The sequence below is a fragment of the Sinocyclocheilus grahami genome, unplaced genomic scaffold (assembly GCF_001515645.1).
Source record: "Sinocyclocheilus grahami isolate Dianchi unplaced genomic scaffold, SAMN03320097.WGS_v1.1 scaffold9.1, whole genome shotgun sequence".
NCBI lineage: Eukaryota > Metazoa > Chordata > Actinopteri > Cypriniformes > Cyprinidae > Sinocyclocheilus > Sinocyclocheilus grahami.
The window spans coordinates 3,572,634-3,590,012 of record NW_015505188.1 but is presented as its reverse complement, the minus strand read 5'-3'; the positions used below and the strand labels follow the sequence as shown (position 1 = coordinate 3,590,012).

Genomic DNA, 17,379 nt, shown 5'->3' with positions numbered 1-17,379 from the left:
AAAACAGCTGTGCTGCTTAATAAGTTTTGTGGAATCCTTGACAGATTTTTTTCAGGATTCTTTGAATAGAAAATTCACAAAAAAAAACATTTATTTGAAGCAGAAATTGTCAAATTCACTTTTTGCTCAATTTAATGCAATCTTTCTTGCTAATCAAAAGTATATATTTATTTCAAAAAGAAAATCTCAAGGTGCCACACATGAGCCGAGACAATAAAAACTATAAAAATTAGAACATATTTGGTGTGTCAAGAGAGAGAAGTAAAATTAGATGCGCTAATTGCCTTTTTTTTTTCAATCACGTGTACACTCTGATGTGCAGGACTGGTGGCTGTGTGGGGGTGGGGGTGTGTGTGTGTTCGCTGATGGTTAATTCACTGCCTGCTTGGGACCCATATGGCCAGGGCCGTATAACACCCCCTCAGGGGAAAGAGAAGCTTTTGGGTTACAATGCATTGTTCTCGTTGCTTGTGAGTGGATGTGTGTGTGTGGGGGGCCAGAAATTGAAGCATATGAGGGAGGTGAGAGGAGTCTAACACCCCCAAGGGACCACACCTCTCCCTAAAACAGCAAAGCGTAGTTATCAATAAAAATGGAAGGAAAACGAAAGGGTGGAAGAAATGCGGAGGGGGAGATCCTATATACTTCACCCATCAGTGACCCCCTGAATGAAGCTACCCTCCCCGAGTCACACCCACATACATCTACTGCTCCTCGAGTGTGTATTTGTGTGTCAAGTCTTAACAAGATGCACAATAACACTCTAACACACAAATCTAATAAAGAGACTCAGAGTGTTTTCTAGAAAATGTGTAAGATGAGAGGGCTGCAGCTTTCTGTCCATTAGCCTGTCTTTGGCATCATCGATTGCCATTTCATCATAAATTGTTTTAAACTGCTCAACTTAATTTGTTTTTTTCTTTTCTGATCTACATTTTGCGTTAAAAAAGGAAGATCTAAAATTAGCAAGCTTCTCTTTCTTCGTTTTGTTTTTTTCAGGCATCAGTGAATTTCTATAAATAAAACCATCTTCAAAAAGATCCAATTGTAAGCCAAAAGTGGAGCTAAAAACAGACCTAAGCGTAGTTTGTATTGTAGAATGTATTTATGATCAAATTAATTTCATTGGCATATGCTTCTAATCCAATCTCTAATGTAGAACCATATATAACACCACAATGATTAAATCAATACAATGCATGACATGACGAAAAAGCCTTCGAGTGAATTACACAGAGCTCAGCTGCACACGTCAGACAAAGGGTTAAGCCCCACACGTGGACACACAGCCCAAAGCTCAAAACAGCGATGCTAGGACACATGTACAGACATTCTAACCAGTCAAAGAGACTCGTTACATTAACAAGGCCACAAGCGATTGCATATCTGTGCCTTTGTGAATTATTCAGTCACACAAAGTATGAGCAACAGAGTACCTGAGCAGTCAGGATGGACAAAAAAGGCTTAGACTTTTTAAGCTTCCACTCAAAAATCATTCTAATCAGCATATTAGCATGATTTCTGAAGACTCACGTGACACTGTAATGAAGTAATGGCTGCTGAGAATTCAACTTTGCCATTGCAGGAAGAGATTATATTTCATTCAAACAGAAAACAGTTATTTTAAATTGTAATAATATTTCACAATATTACTGTTTTTACTCTATTTTGATGAAATAAATGCAGCCTTGGTGAGCCTAAAATGCTTCTTTCAAAAACATTCTAAAAATCTTTTTACCAGTTACATAAAGTTTACGTTCATTAAATACAGCTAATTTATGAGTTATAGTGATATCAGCTCACAGTCTTATCTTTCAAGACAGGAAAAGCAAGTACAAAAGAAATGGCATGTCCATAAACCTCTAATAGCATTACACGCTCAACCGAGAATCCAAATACAAAGTACATTAGCCAGTTTATTGTTTTCTTTTTATCATCATGGCCCAGGTTTTGAGTCCCTGATTCAGTGTTTTGCTGAATAATGGATGGAGTTACATCATTAATCAGTCTCTGATGTTTCTATAGTATATAATAATGTAAAAGTATAATACAATATTTATTTAGGCTGATCATGCTCCAACACAGGAGCTGCTCATTTGTTCTTTCTGTGTCCTTTGTGTTTCCAAGACTGTGATGCCACGAGATACCTCAGGAGGCCGAAGCATCAGCATCTTCTGATGAAATGTGCTGTTTTGGTTCATTAGATCACCCTTAAATGACTGGAATTAACTTCACAGCGCTCTCAGACAACCCAGTGCCTGACTATAAGACTCGGAAGGAGAGTAAAAGAGAAAAACATAAACATCTTTCCAAGAGCAGCGCGTCTCTAATGGCAACGGGAGGAGAGAGCATCCTTGTGACACCCAGATGACATCCAAACATGAGATGAAAAATACACACCTGTTTACTGTCAGATCTCAATCGAAGCCGTGTGTTGAGAACATCATGAGCGGCCTGACTGTCTCCATCCACTCGGTACACCAAGCGGACCGGTACCGTGTTCTCTCTCCCGAGGAACCTGGCGACATCACGCCGAGCCCTCGTCTTTACCAAGGCGTCTCCTATGAATAATAAAAACACGGGAGCATGTTTTTAACATATAACACCTATATATTTTTCTCTCGATTTACATGTATGAAATTGGACATAATATTCTGTTTAGATACGATAAATAATGATAAATCACGGCTCAGGGTCGGCTATTTACCGTTACATACATATTAGTTGTTTACATCACCTGAAATGAATGCAGTGGGCGTAAAATACGACACTAATATGGTAAAAAATACGCCATAATTGTTTAGTTTTTTATGAAATATATAAAAATACCCCCTCACCGTAATGAGGCAGGGAGAAGCTGGTATGTATCACAGAGCTCATCACCGCTACAAAGAGGCACAGAAAGGAACTCCCGACACGGAGAGGCATCATTCCCGCATCCATTCGGTTCAGAAAATCGCGGTTAATCATATATATCCCAAATTACACGAAACACGAGTTAAATCCCAAGTTAAACCCGATTTCCGTCTCCCTCAGGAAGGCGCACACATACTCTCGCGCGCAGCCTCTGCATCGAGACGCGGCTTGCGCAAGCGGCGGGCGCGTTCTGGAAAACTAAAATCAGGACCTTTTTTTCTTCGCCGAGCAGAAACCACCACCTCCTCCTCAGCAAGACATCAATCATATCCAGCCGCCTCACTGCAGAAACGCCTCATAAATATACATGAGCGAGCTGCACGCGGGATGATGGGTAGTGTAGTGTGCGTGTAGACCTGCTGTCACCTTCTGCGCCAGAACTGATGCATTATGGAGCATAAGAACAGTGAAACACAATGTATTAAATAGTACTAGTACTAAATAATAATGCATAATGTTACGCCCTTGTAGTATGAAATCATGCATATCATTAGTACACCAGGCAATATTATGCTTTATGCACTAATAATTTTATAATGCCCAGAATAACCAGAAAAAAGAAAACTATTAAACAAAAACATAAAATAATGTAACAAAATAAAAGTAACAAAATAAACAAAAAGCTGTGGAAGCCATTCAAAACAAATCCCAGGTTTACCCCGTAAATAAATACGTTGTGTAATAAACACATTTTTCATTAGCCCATTAGGCCACTTAAAGTAGAGCTTCAATTTGATTAAATAACACAGAATTGACATTTGTTTAACATATTTATGCTACATACAGAAGTGGTTAATTGGACTATACCATTCAAAAGTTTGTGGTTGATAAAAATGTAAGCTTTTGAAAGAGGTTTCTTATGCTCACCAAGGCTGCATTTACTTAAAAGTAATATTGTGTTTATATTTTAATATTTATAAATAGCTGTGAATTTGAAATGTAATTCATTGTTATGATAGCAAAGCTGAATGTTCAGCAGCCATTACTCCAGTCTTCACTTCAGTGTCACTACTGTTACAACCACCTGGCTCTGAGTGAAGGAACATTGCCAAAAGGGGAGGCCACACAGAAGACTAAGTTTAACAAATAAACATTTAATCAAGAATAAATCAAATAATACAAAAATTAAGTATAAAGAAAGAAAGAAACGAAAACAAAACAATCCAGGGCTGGAGAGGGAAGATGAACGGGGGCCCAGTCCAGAACACACACTGCTCTCTGAATCTCCGTCTTTTAAACCCAAACGCCAAACACAGGTAACACTCACACCTGTACTTGATGCTCGCTCTGAAAGAGAGGCAAAACCACGGAACACCATCACCTAGTGGAAAAATATTAAAAAGAGAACACACTGGCTGTAACTGTCACGAATTCGGTTCATGGACTTCCGTTTATTCACCACCAGATGTCACATTTTCCATTACATTGACTCTCGCACTACACAAACTGTTGCATAGCACCCCGGACTACATTTCCCATCATTCTTTGCACAATTTGCACACTGCCCTGATTGCACTCATTGCACACAGCTGTTTCTAATTACCTCATTCACTATATAACACCCACTCTAACCACATTTCTCTGCTGAGTATTGTTTAGCCTGTACCCCTTTCCGAGTCTCCGTGTTTTCCTATCGTACTGATGAAAGAAAACAGATTTATTACTACATATTATTTGGCACAGTAATAACTTTTACAACACATACATATGTGTTAAATTCCTCTACTCCTCTAGCTTTAATCTCAAAAACCCTTAAAATCTTCATCCATGTGGTCACTGGACTGAAAGAGCTGCCACAGGTCCAGGAGATAACCAGGTGGGTTCTCGCACTCCAGTACAGGTTTAACAGGTGTAAGAGAGCTCAATGATTCTCTCTCTTTACTAGATTCGATGTGCAAGGCTGGTACTTGCTTTCTTCTTCTGGATCTGACATTCCGAACCTTCCGTTGCAGTGAATTAGTGGGGCTATCGGGGTCCGGTTCGGGTTCTGTGCTGCCTAAAGGCCAAAGAGCTGAATTTTCAACTTGATTTTCTGGCATACTTTGCAAATAAACTTCACAGGAGTTAGTCCTAAAGCACTCAAATGCCGTTAATGATTCTCGGTTTCTTTCACTGAACTGTTGAGCTGTGCACATGTCAGGGTTTGTCCTGGATTGTTGGTCTGTCCTGCATTCAGGTGCATTAGAGTCACAGTTCTGCTCTCTGCTGAGAAAAGATGCACCTTCAGATTTCCGCACAACAGATTGCGAGTGGAATTCCCACTCAAAGGATCCACGCTTAGACTGGGACTTCTCAGGAACATCGGATTGGTCGAAAAAGCTGTCCCTGTTGTTCAGAGGGAATTCACACTGGCCTCTGCTGCGTTTGCGAACTGACAGAGGTTTTTCTCTGGTCTGTTCTGAAAGAGGTTGCCTTGCTGTAGAGCTCCAAAGCAAAGACCCGTTGCTTTCCTGTTTCCAATCACCATTTACAGATCCCACATCTTCCTTTACAGGCAACATTGCTACAGCACACAGAACAGGGGTTGATGTACTGCATTTCACCCTATGGCAGAGGGACATTGAAATAGTGCCGTCATAAGGCCAGTAAAAAAAAAAAAAAAAAAGGGAACCTACAATTTTTAAAGACGTTTGTACCTTTTGCTGTGTGTGCCAATGTTAATAAGGTCACAGGTCAGCCCCGCAGTGACTCGATCCACAACTGTGTACTCCTCACTCTTAGAGAAAGCCTGATGCTGGTCACTCTCTAGGTGCTGGTGGTCAGAAGGTCAGAACAGGTGAGAACAAATGTCATGTATTTTATGCAAATCCTGGTTCAGCCCAAAATTTATAATTACCGTTTGTTTGTTTTCAGATGAGAAACGGCATATACAAAGTGTTAATTTAAAATTGACTGCCTTTCTTTTGTTTCCAACACCTACCATCTTTAGGTTGTCGAATTTGACCTCACAGCACTCACAGTACCCTCCTTTCCTCTTTTCTCTCCCTTCATGTCCTATGCGCCTGCCTTTCTTTCCTCTAATTCCTCGTTCCCCACCAGACCTGAGGCAAAAAAGATTCTCATTCACACACAGACACACTCTCAAAAATGCCTGCATTACAAAAAGACATTTCTGATTCTCATTGTACCTTTGCTCTTTCGGTCTCTTTGGATCTTCTTTTCCATATTCATCCATCAGGAATGGGCAGCAAGGTGGAATAGATCGGAGGTTGCACACAGGCGTGTTGGACAGGGGAAGGTAGATGGGACAATAATGCCTGCAAAAACAGTATCACAATATCACACAGTATCACAGTAAACAATATCACAGACTGTTATTGAATTTGACAAGTAATGTGAAACAAGAAAAACAAGAAAAGGAAACGCACCTGCTTGAGTCTTCTACTTTCACAAATGGACGACAAATTCTTTCAGCTGGAAATAAAAAACAAAAACTAAATCAAATATAGACTGCTATATATTCAACTTTTTCAACTGGATGCAGCAACATATTAAAACAGGTTCTTTACTCTCTACTTACCATTGTGTCTGTGGGTATTTTTGTCTGTGTGCTGAATGCTGGCCTAAAAATGAAGAGTGATAAACTGAATATATACAGAAATAAGTTTATTTGCAGCGCTGCACAGAGTCTGCAGCTCCACAGATTTCTCACTTTGCAGCCAAATTTATATTCCATAGATTTCCCAATCAGGGCAGAAATTGTGAAAACCTGTGCAGATTCCACATGAGTAATTTTCTGGTGAATGTTAAAAGATCAGGTTCAAATGTTTCAGTTTAGTCTTTAGGACAGTAAACATCACATTTTGTAGTTGTTTACTACACACAATATTCAGAAAAGTGGTTGAACAATGTTTTTACAGTGGTTCATTTTTAAATTTTAATATAAACAAATATAATAATAAAATGTGCTACGAACAAAAAAACTACTCACAGCTCTTTTCACCACTGGATTAGCTGCGTTCACTGCAATGAGTTTTGCTTTCTTCTTGTCAACATAAGAAATAACATCTGTTTGGAAGTCAAGCATCAAACACCATGAAATAGTGAAACCATATCTCACTTCTCTAACAATACAAGTATTAATGATGATAAAGAAAATACCGTCAACATGCAGGACTTTGACTCCCCATTCCACAGCATTGGCCAAGATTCCATTCATCTGAACACGTTCCTAAAACAGAACAGAAAACCCTCAATCAGAGCACTGATAAACCACTCAAGACTTCACTCAAGAGTTCATTCACAAACAAACAAACAAGCCATGATAAAGATTGACTCACTTGTTCCTTAACAACTCTCCCCACAAGCGATTTGCCTCGACTTACAGCCACCTGTGATATTCCAGCACAAGATAAACATGTCAGTGAATTTGGACTGAATTGGTGGGCTAAGTGCATGCTAACCCAACGTTATATAAAAGCAAAGATCCCCATGAAGCCGTGGTTTAGAGTGAATTTCGAATAGCTAAGGGGCGCTGTTAGGCACTCCACTTTAAAATATAAAAATATTACATTTACTGCGTAAGTCATTTTAAAGACTTAAAACATTTTAAAATGCTTAGTTTCTGGGTTTTTTTTACTTCGGGAACCCAGAAACAAAATCTTTGCCAATGAAGTTGAGAACAAAAAGCATCCTGTCTAACCGTATCCGTGACTCCCTGAGAGTTGCCCCTGTGCACACGGCTTTCCCTCTTGCTGCTGGGATGAGGAGAGCTGATGCCTGAATCTGGACTGGGCGCAGGAGAGTCCGGAAGGAGACGCTGGGCATAACGAGCCTCCGGCTTACTGGACACAAAATACTTGATCTCCTTACTGAAGAACTTTTCCACTGTCTGCTGACCAGAACATACAGGAGGTTACTACATCTGTGATTACATGTGCATGGTCAACATTTTGAGTTAACGGAATGGTTCACCCAAAACAGAAAATTTGCTTTGAATTAACTCCCCCTCAGGTCATCCACAATGTAGATGAGTTTGTCTCTTCCTTAGAACGGAGCAAGTGATGTAATGCTAAATTTCTCCAAATCTGTTCTGATGAAGAAACAAACTCATCTACATCTTGGATGTCCTGAAGGTTTGGGGTGAGCCACTCCTTTCAGTTACAGACCAGTATCACTTCATTCTTACCAAGAAACAGATGTAATTCATATAATACACTCTTTTAAATTACGCAGAAATTCCAGTCTTGTTTACATTGAGAGAAGTGTATAAATGTGAAGCTTATTAAACTAGTCATTTTGCCGAGTTTCTAAAGAGACAGCTGTCTAATTTTACTAATTTAAAGGGCATTCTCTTCCTGCATGTGAAAAGATTAATATTTTGCGCAGACAGCCCCTCAATGATAGATTATACTTAAAACAGTAAACAGTGAACTGCACTTACACCACCAAGTGTTTCGATGTCATTTTCCAAGAGTTGTGTTTTCATATTCCATGGCAGATCCAAGTAAAATATTCTCCCTTTAAAAGGTTTATTCTGAAGAGCATCACATGTGGCTTTAACTTTGCTTTTAGATGATACACTATTATGTCCGGCCAGTTTTGAATCTGTGAAGATCAATATAGCACAATTAGACTTATAAACAATACACATACATTCAGTGTATATACTGAACAGCGTAAGCATGGGAACTTCCTAAAGCGTTATGTTCAAAGGCTACTTTTACACAAAAAAAAGAGAAAATTAAAAGTTAATTAAAAGAGATAAACATGATTTTTATAATGTATAAAGCACCTCTGTCCTTACACCTGGAAAAAGAGTCGTGCTTCATCATGGAGCTTTTACTTCTAACGGCTAACGTTACAGCCCTAAACCCGGCTAAACCAGCTAGTTATACCGCAAACATATAGCAGCATTACTTATAACTGTAACTTGATTAAAACGCTAAACTAAAAACTCAACACTGTGTTAAATGCCTCTGCCGTTTGTAAATATCTTCAAAACAAACACTCGACGCAACCCGTTTCCATTTTCCCGCTCGAGACGCTCTCCACTCTCCCACGAAACCTGCTGTAATCTTGGAGTTCATGAAGGGAGATTCGACGTATATTTTTTTGACATTTCAAAAACGACGCCGCAAAGCGCTGACATTTGAACGTCAATTGCACCAATATAAACAACTTGAATTTTATGTAGAATATACACAAGAAAACCAATGTTAAAAGTATAAAACATGACTTCGATACACTGTCACGTCCGCGAGCGCTTTATTGTGTCCAATGGCGAAATTTAAATAGCCGGAAGTTACGAATCTGCTGGTGCGAAACACACTGCAAGACAACAAGCACATGTCATGTTGTGGGGAAGCGCAATGGCGCACGCTAGTGCAGTAGCGTGTAACTCATAATGAATCATAGATTCATTAATATCTTTGGACTGCACTGATGACAATGCTTTTTTCTTTCGGCGTTACCTAGTCTATGCTATTTACGTCATTTGGAAATTGAGTTGTAATGAGAACTGATAAAGGTCAATGCAGTAAACCCGGTTTATATGTTCAGATCTATTTGGAACAAGGTAAATGTGGGCTTGTTCTTCAGCTCCTCCAGTTTCCACCCCAATTCCCTTTAAATCCCAATATCCCACTGTATCCTTATTTAACCTTCAGATATACTTTCCCTTCTACCCACACTATATCAGCATCTTCTACCTCTCTATATATACTTATCCTACATTCTCTTCATTAAACCTGTATTATTCAGAAACTGAAACACATTTATCGTACTATTTCCTATATCTGAGTCTAATATATTCTTTAATGTTAACTCTTTTCCTTCATTCTTCCATACGTCGTCTCTTAGCACTTCTCTTTCTTCATCATAACCCTTACAATTAATAATCACATGTTCTACAGTTTCACTGTGTCCACATTTCTCACACTATCCTGTTGGATGTTTAGATAGATGATTGCATCTTGCTCTGGGGCAATTATTAAGTCACTGTTTGGTAAGAGACTATGGATTTAGTATATCCTAATACAGAAAAAATATATTAACCTATCCCTTTTAGAATGTAACGTGGGTCAGAGTGATCTAGTTAGATGCCTATTTTTTAACAATACATATTTTGTGAATGGCAATACATTTAGATTCAGTGATATTAAATATATAATTTAGATCTGGTGTGTTTCTGTGAAAAAGCACCATAAAAATACTGTCCTGTAAATCGATTTGCATAAAAAGCATCTGGTAAATGACAGCTTTATATTTACTTTTTTAATAAATACACATTTTCGACTATGGTATTCAATAAAGCCAATATGTAATTATAATTTTATTATAATAATAATAATTTATGCATTTAGCAGACGCTTTTATCCAAACCGACTTATAGTGCATTCAAGCTATACATTTTTTTTTACCAGTATTACATTTCTGCTGTCCAAACCCTGGGACATAAATTATGAAATGCATTTCCCTTTGCAGAGTGATGGCAGTGCCTGCAACCGTAATCTATTTCACATGTTACGATCAGCTATGTGCCGTTCTCAAGCACAGGATGGGAGACTTATGATCAGATTATGTGCCGCTGTTGGCCGGCACAATCGTGAGAGGTAACGTTTTCCCTGCTGATTCAGTGTTTGACCTTTTCTCCGCATGTCGACCTTCTATATCAAAGTGTGCCTGGCTTCCCATGACTTTTTTTCTGCATTTGTCAGTGGGGTCGGCTACAGTAATCAGCCCCCTGGAGCTGGTCCACACAAAGATGCAGTCTGAGAAGCAGTCGTACCAGGAACTGAGCGCCGTGTTCCGGTCAGCGCTGCACAACGAGGGCTGGCGGTCTCTGCGGAGGGTTTGGGGACCCACGCTGCTCCGAGACGTCCCATTCTCAGGTCAAACACACACAGCCTTCACATTACACACTTCACATTTTGAAGCACTTGATTTACAAACACAATACTCAAAAATACAAAAACTCATATAAAACTGAATGTGATTTCTGATGGATATCCAACCGACCCACAAATCGGTTATATTCCATAATATATTTATATAAGCTTTGATAATAAGGTCTTCTTCATCTAGACTTGTTTGGGAAATGTCCAGCTCTGTATTTTTGCATTTCTCCATGTTACATTGTTGCTCTTTGTTGCTGTATTTTTGATCAAATAAATGCAGCCTTGGTGAGCAACAGTGTTATTTTAGTTTTATTGAGATATTATTATTGTGGGGGGGGGGCATAAGACTAATTTCAAAAACATTTTAAAAATCTTTCCAACCCCAAACTTTTGAACCGACATGGACCACGAAATAGCAGAATGTTTACCATTTGACCATATTTTGAAGGGGTCTCCTATACCTTCAAACGACTCTTTGAATGCGTATTGTTTGCTGCTATTTCCTAATTTCTTATTTTACTTTGTTTCTCCTCAGCTATGTACTGGTTTATCTATGAGAAGGGTAAAGCCTGGCTCTGTCAATATTACAACTGTACAGATCCAACCTTTGCCATCACATTCACAGCTGGAGCACTGTCTGGATCAGTAAGTTTGTGATTTACTACATCTGTATCATCAGAGCTCTCATGGGTCTCATTTACTGGTACTAAATGCATGCATAAGTAGGGTTCAATGTGATTCAATGTGAAATATCCAGGATGTGTTTGGCCACATTGTATTTGTACTGTAAATAAAAACATGTCCTGAAATGTCAAGTACCTGCATTTTCTTACTTTAGTTTGCATCAGTCATCACACTGCCCTTTGATGTAGTCAAGACAAAACGACAGGTAGAACTGGGTGAACTGCAGATAATGAAATGTGAGTATTCAGGTGAAATTATGTAAATGGTTTCCATAATTGGAGGATTCTGAGCTTTGGTTTGACATGTATATTCAATCAGAATATTACATTAATGTGCAGTATAATCTGTGTAGTGTCCACACAAGTCTCATCCAGCACATGAAAAGGATAGTTGCTGAAAATGAAGTATCAGGACTATTTGCAGGTAAATATGTGTATTCATATTGAACACACGCACACTACCGTTCTAAAATCTGGGATCGGTAAGATTAATATACCTTATATTAAAATTGTGAAATATTATTACAATTTAAAATAAATGTTTTCTATTTTAATATATTTTAAAATGTAATTTATTTCTGTGATGCAAAACTGAATTTTCAGCGTCATTACTCCAGTCTTTAGTGTCACATGATCCTTCACAAATAAAAAAAAAATCCTTCATAAATCATTCTCTTTTGGAAAACAGTATCTTTTGGGGAAATTGTGACACTTTTTTTTCAGAAATCTTTGATGAATAGAAAGTTCCAAAGAACAGCATTTATTTGAAATATAATTTTTGTAATGTCTTTGCTGGCACTTTTGATCAATTAAATGCGTCCTTGCTAAATAAAGTATTTTATATATTGTAGCGGGGTGAATGAAACCACAGACACAGAACTGCGGGAAGTCCCCCAGGAGGGTGCTTCAATAACATCAATTTTGTTATTGACCAAATACTTATTTTACCGAGGAATTTACCAATTAATTCTTTAAAAATCCTACAATGTGATTTTCTGGATTTTTTTTTCTCATTTTGTCTCTCATAGTTGAGGTATACCTATGATGAAAATTACAGGCCTCTCTCATCTTTTTAAGTGGGAGAACTTGCACAATTGGTGGCTGACTAAATACTTTTTTGCCCCACTGTATATATACACACACACACATGTGTATGTAATCATAGGGCCGTGATTTTCAAGTCACCACTAGATGTCTCAGCAGTACAGCTCAGATTTCTCTCTGTCTCTTATCCTCAGGTTTTCTGCCAAGGCTGATTAAAGTGGCTCCGGCATGTGCTATAATGATCAGCACATAGGAGTTCGGAAAAGCTTTTTTCCTCAGATACAACCAGAAGAAACAGAGGGTGACACAACTGCAGCCCAGCATGTCGCCTCACACAGAAAACCTCTGATTTAGAAGAACACTTGGATCACAGACCTTTAAGATTCAGTAAATTAATCACAGACTACACCACACATTTTCCCAACATGTAATCACTCTTGCTGTCTGTCTAAAAGAGAGATTAGTTTATAGAGTTGCTGTGAAATAAATCCGTATTTACTTTCTCTAGTAAATATTTAAAAGTAACAGAGTATCTTACACGTAGGTCAAATTATTGAAAATAAAATTGTTTATTATTTGTGTTTTTAAATGTTTTAATTAAAAAGGTGAAGAAACATAAACCCTTGCATATAAACGCATCTTTATTTATTTATTTTTTATTTTAGGGTTAGGTAAATTGGTAAATTCACACCCAATGTATTCCCATCAGACATGCTTATCCTTGTAATTTTGTTCTACCTGTTTTGTCTTGTTGACTTTTAATTGTTATTGTCTCAGTAGTGTTTCAGTAATTTCTTTTCGAGGTTTGTGTTAAATGAAGACAGTGTATGCAAATGGTGGCAAAAATAAGAATGAGTTTTTTAACTAGTTAAATAATTGATTTATAATTGTTAATTTATATCTTTTTTTCTTGACCCATTGCCTAAAGTGTGAATATTCACAGCTTTTTAAACAATTGCGCTGTTTGTAATTGAATTTCCTTTTTAAGTGCTTCAACAGTGATTCATAAATGATTTCAAATCTCTGTCTCAAATTCCTTTATTCAGTCCAGAATATTGTCTCTAGTTATTTTCATTTACACTCATGTTGCTTGAACCAGGAGCACATAAGATCTGATGCCATGTGCAAATTTGTAATCTATTTATCTTCCATTTCCAGTGTGATAAAAGAATGAGAATTAATTTCAGCATTCTGTTTTTTCACAAAATTGCATTTAATTTGTATTGATAACTGGACAATTTACACTCATGTTGCTTGAACCAGGAGCACATAAGATCTGATGCCATGTGCAAATTTGTAATCTATTTACCTTCCATTTCCAGTGTGATAAAAGAATGAGAATTAATTTCAGCATTCTGTTTTTTCACAAAATTGCATTTAATTTGTATTGATAACTGGACATCAAACACTAAATTAAACCTGCAATGTGATGAGGTCGTGCGACAATATTCTGTAAGCTAGTATACCATTGCACAAAATAAGCATTCAGCCAAGCTTGTATTTACATTTTAATTTATTGAAGAAGAAAAAAAAAAAAGATCATAGATGAGGACATAAAGTGAAATTTGACTGAATATATTGAGGCTAAATTATAATTAGGTGAATATATGATATTCATCTCAGTGCGCCCTCGTTATCCTCACCCCATTTATTTCTGTCACAGTGCAACAGAAAATGAAAGAAACAAAAGCTCAATCACAAAAACAGATTTCAAAGCATTGAGAAAGAAAATACATTCAAAAATGTCTAAAGGTGACAATTCTGCAGGGTTTTCAAACAAGTGTTAACATTTTTCAAATTGAAAGGCTAAAACTCTGAAAAGTAACACTTAGGTACTGAAATGCATTTCCTTCATTCCACTATACACATAAAATACATTTAATTGCACAAACAGTGCTGTAAGAATCTCAAATAAACCTTGAGATGCACATTTAGATGTACTGGCTACTGAGCTAGCTCTGAACAGTGTAAAACATGCATTTCACATGTAAGATGTATTTCTGCAGTACAGAAATGAAGTCAAAGGCAGACGAGACATTCTTCAACACTAAGAACATGGATGTTCAGCAAGGCGATGTACAAGACTATTTTAGATGGGAATTCTGCATACGTGTTTCCCTGGAATTTCTGTTATTACTGTGCTGATGCTAATGAGTAATCATACACACTTCTTAATATCTTCAGTTATTGTCATATATTACTCATGGCTTGGCATGCCTCTTAAACTGAATTTATAAACAGGTCTGTTTTTATGCTCAAATCACACTAGTAACACTTGAATGTTAATTTCTTAAAATTATCAGCAGCAGTATTAGGTATTTTACTTCAAACACAACTCTACCAATTAATTCTAAAATTAAACCTTCCATTGAAATAAAAATGGGTTCAGACTATTAGACTACTAGTCAATTGATTAAAAATTAATTAAATACTGCATATTAATTATGACATTCTGATTTTGTAATCAAATTAACCACAAAAAAGCCCCCTAATGAAGATAACTGCAGCAGATGAGAAAAGCATGGAATGGACATTAAAATATACTGTGTATATATATATGTTGGCTTTGAAGTCAATATATCATTTATGTCCGTCTCATTGGACATCACTGGCCTATAGTCCACAGCCTCATTATACAGTCAAAAACAAAGTGGTACTTTAATCTTGATTTGCTCTGGAGGTAGGAAAATTACAACATTTACGTACAAATTAGAGGAAATTATTAACTTGAATATTTTTTTTTTTAAATAATTAATCCCATTAAATTGACAACACTAGTTCAGATGTTTACATGTGACGTTAAAGATCTTTGCTTTAGGTTTTGAATACATTCTTGTTCCAGTCCATTATGCATCATATTATTTATCATCCATATTATTCTTATTCATTTATATAAATGCATGGCAATGCTTCACACCAGTGCACATTAGCCACTATCTGTGAGTGACGGTGGGAAAAAAATGCAAAACCGATGTTTGAGTGCTGTATGATTATGTAATTCACAGAACTCATAAATATGTAAAACCTCTCCACATAAGAGGACAGAGTGAATGTCAAACACTTCAGTTAAAAGTCAGAGACGAGAAATAAATGTATACACATCCACATTCAGCACACCAGAGAATTTTCTGAAATTACATCCCTCTTACTCCCTAAAAAGACAAATGATGGCAAATGAACAAAGCAATGTTTGTTGTTCACAATTCTGTCCTAATTGGACAATTCAACAATATTAGGGCTCCAGCTTTTCAATTTTGATACAGATCACTAATTTCTCACAATCCAAACAATTTCTGATGGATACAATTAGGTTAACGTCCTAAATATTTTTCTTACTGAATATCACAGCTATATGTTCATGTTAATATTTTGAAAGCGGTGTTAAAAAATTGTTTAAAGTGTATTTTACTTGGCATGCTGATTCTAGTTTTTATTAAAGGGGACCAAAATGTGTCGCGAGGGGCCAGATTAATCACAATAATTGACCATTTATAATGAAAAGTGGATTTAAGAGGAGGCTTGCAACTAGAATTTTTTCTTTAAATAAAATTAAATATTAAATTCAATAAAATAAAATAAATAGATAAAAATATTTCCTACATACTGTAGCTGTGCTAGTATAGCTGTGATGTGCAATGATGTGTTTTTTTTAAATAAACTATACGTTTCGATAGGGGCACTGAAGTTAAATCAAAGTTTAGTAATAATTCAGTATAATTCCACACAGGACAAATTTTATGAGTAGAAGCAAAAATAAAACATCACGAAAACCTTTATCTATAGACTTTCCAAAAACAGCAAACATCTGAACTGGGTAGATAAACAAAATTTCACAAACAACTGAAATTCACTGATGTCCTGAGTCAAGACTGTCATTCATCGTGATACATTATGCTCAATATTCACTAATGCTAATGCTTACACTAGCTATGGACTTCAGATTTGAAAATGAATTGCACTTCAAATTAAACTAAAACCAGTCGGGATAGCACTGGGGTTTCATCTTGTCTAGTTGAAATGTCTCTTAGAAGCTCTGAGGATGGTACCGATAGGTAGCTTTTCTTTCTTCACTTCAATTTGAAGCCCACACGATCTCAAGCAGGCTGGTGTGTTTGTGTATGCATTTATACAGTATGTCCATACTTGTCTCTCAGGATGGAGTCAGTCCTGGGCTGGTCATGTCTGTTGTTGGACTGGCCAGATACTCGCTGGACTTCAGACTGGCCAGAGATTTGTAACTGGCCATTGAGGTTAAGGAACCACACAAACCCCTCAGAGACGGAGTATCCTCTTTCCCTGTGAAAACACAAGCACATATACACACAGTAGTAGAGTGTGGAGACATCACTGATATCATTTCACACAGGAGCGAGGATGTTATTATTAAACAGACAAAGGGCAGAGCAGTAGCCACAACATCTGCGCAATAGATGTAGCAATAGTTGTTATTATTAACTAAAAATAAAACTATAAAAAATTGAGTTGGGTAATTTAAATAAATCTGAAATAAAATAAAAGCATTAGATGAAAAACTAATAGTTACCAAGGCAACATTTCTAATTTTTGTTTAAGCTTTGAAAGTACTTAACTAAAAACCTAAATAAAAATGCATTAAAGCTAAATAAAAAAAGCACATAAAACATTACTAAAATATAAACTAAAATTATACTGAAAATATCAAACTAAAAGCTAATTCAAAATATTAATAAATACTATAATAGAATAAAAATAATACTAAAATAACTCTAGAAATACTTTACCTACCCCACAATGCATTGCTCTCAACCTGACTGTTAACTGATGATTGTTGACAAGTGAATAAACCGAAAGCAATATCAACTGTGATTTAAGAATATCTTTTTTTAAAATTCCAATTTAAATCACATTTTGCATTTTTT

General features: G+C 36.7%; 3 protein-coding genes and 1 pseudogene across 5 annotated transcripts in view; 1 reads left to right on the top strand and 3 right to left on the bottom strand.

Annotated features, from left to right (window-relative positions):
* Positions 1 to 3,139, bottom strand: part of LOC107592672 (uncharacterized) — a 6,642-nt gene extending 3,503 nt beyond the window's left edge. Inside the window, exons 1-2 of the mRNA XM_016282213.1 lie at positions 2,838 to 3,139; positions 2,401 to 2,561 (exon numbers count right to left, since the gene is read on the bottom strand). Of these exons, the coding sequence (XP_016137699.1) occupies positions 2,401 to 2,561; positions 2,838 to 2,970 (294 nt within the window). The 5' untranslated portion in view covers positions 2,971 to 3,139. The remainder of the gene's footprint in view (positions 1 to 2,400; positions 2,562 to 2,837) is intronic.
* Positions 3,140 to 4,571: 1,432 nt separating this feature from the next.
* LOC107592324 (protein DBF4 homolog A-like) lies at positions 4,572 to 9,104 on the bottom strand. 3 transcript variants are annotated; one of them, XM_016281806.1, is made up of 12 exons: positions 8,651 to 9,104; positions 8,300 to 8,463; positions 7,559 to 7,750; positions 7,197 to 7,247; positions 7,018 to 7,087; positions 6,848 to 6,924; positions 6,437 to 6,479; positions 6,285 to 6,330; positions 6,045 to 6,173; positions 5,837 to 5,957; positions 5,553 to 5,668; positions 4,572 to 5,460 (listed from the first exon to the last, which is right to left on the bottom strand). In XM_016281806.1, the coding sequence occupies exons 1-12, from the start codon at positions 8,688 to 8,690 to the stop codon at positions 4,659 to 4,661; spliced, it is 1,851 nt and encodes a 616-aa protein (XP_016137292.1). In that variant the 5' UTR covers positions 8,691 to 9,104; the 3' UTR covers positions 4,572 to 4,658. The 3 variants fall into 3 exon arrangements, with proteins under 3 accessions (XP_016137292.1, XP_016137301.1, XP_016137309.1); XM_016281815.1 differs by having other exon boundaries at positions 7,559 to 7,747; XM_016281823.1 differs by having other exon boundaries at positions 8,663 to 9,104.
* A 90-nt stretch (positions 9,105 to 9,194) lies between these two features.
* LOC107592337 (solute carrier family 25 member 40-like) lies at positions 9,195 to 13,020 on the top strand (annotated as a pseudogene).
* Positions 13,021 to 14,030: 1,010 nt separating this feature from the next.
* Positions 14,031 to 17,379, bottom strand: part of LOC107592662 (RUN domain-containing protein 3B-like) — a 21,164-nt gene continuing 17,815 nt past the window's right edge. Inside the window, exon 7 of the mRNA XM_016282205.1 lies at positions 14,031 to 16,777. Within this exon, the coding sequence (XP_016137691.1) occupies positions 16,632 to 16,777 (146 nt within the window). The 3' untranslated portion in view covers positions 14,031 to 16,631. The remainder of the gene's footprint in view (positions 16,778 to 17,379) is intronic.

What these genes read in the sequence shown, in the direction of transcription:
- LOC107592324 (XM_016281806.1), bottom strand. Translation starts at nt 8,690, where the DNA reads ATGATGAAGCACGACTCTTTTTCCAGGTGTAAGGACAGAG. An exon ending in ACATCGAAACACTTGGTGGT is followed by an intron (nt 7,751 to 8,299) that starts GTAAGTGCAGTT and finishes TGTTCTGGTCAG; the next exon opens with CAGACAGTGGAAAAGTTCTT. An exon ending in CAAAGTCCTGCATGTTGACG is followed by an intron (nt 6,925 to 7,017) that starts GTATTTTCTTTA and finishes ACTTCCAAACAG; the next exon opens with ATGTTATTTCTTATGTTGAC.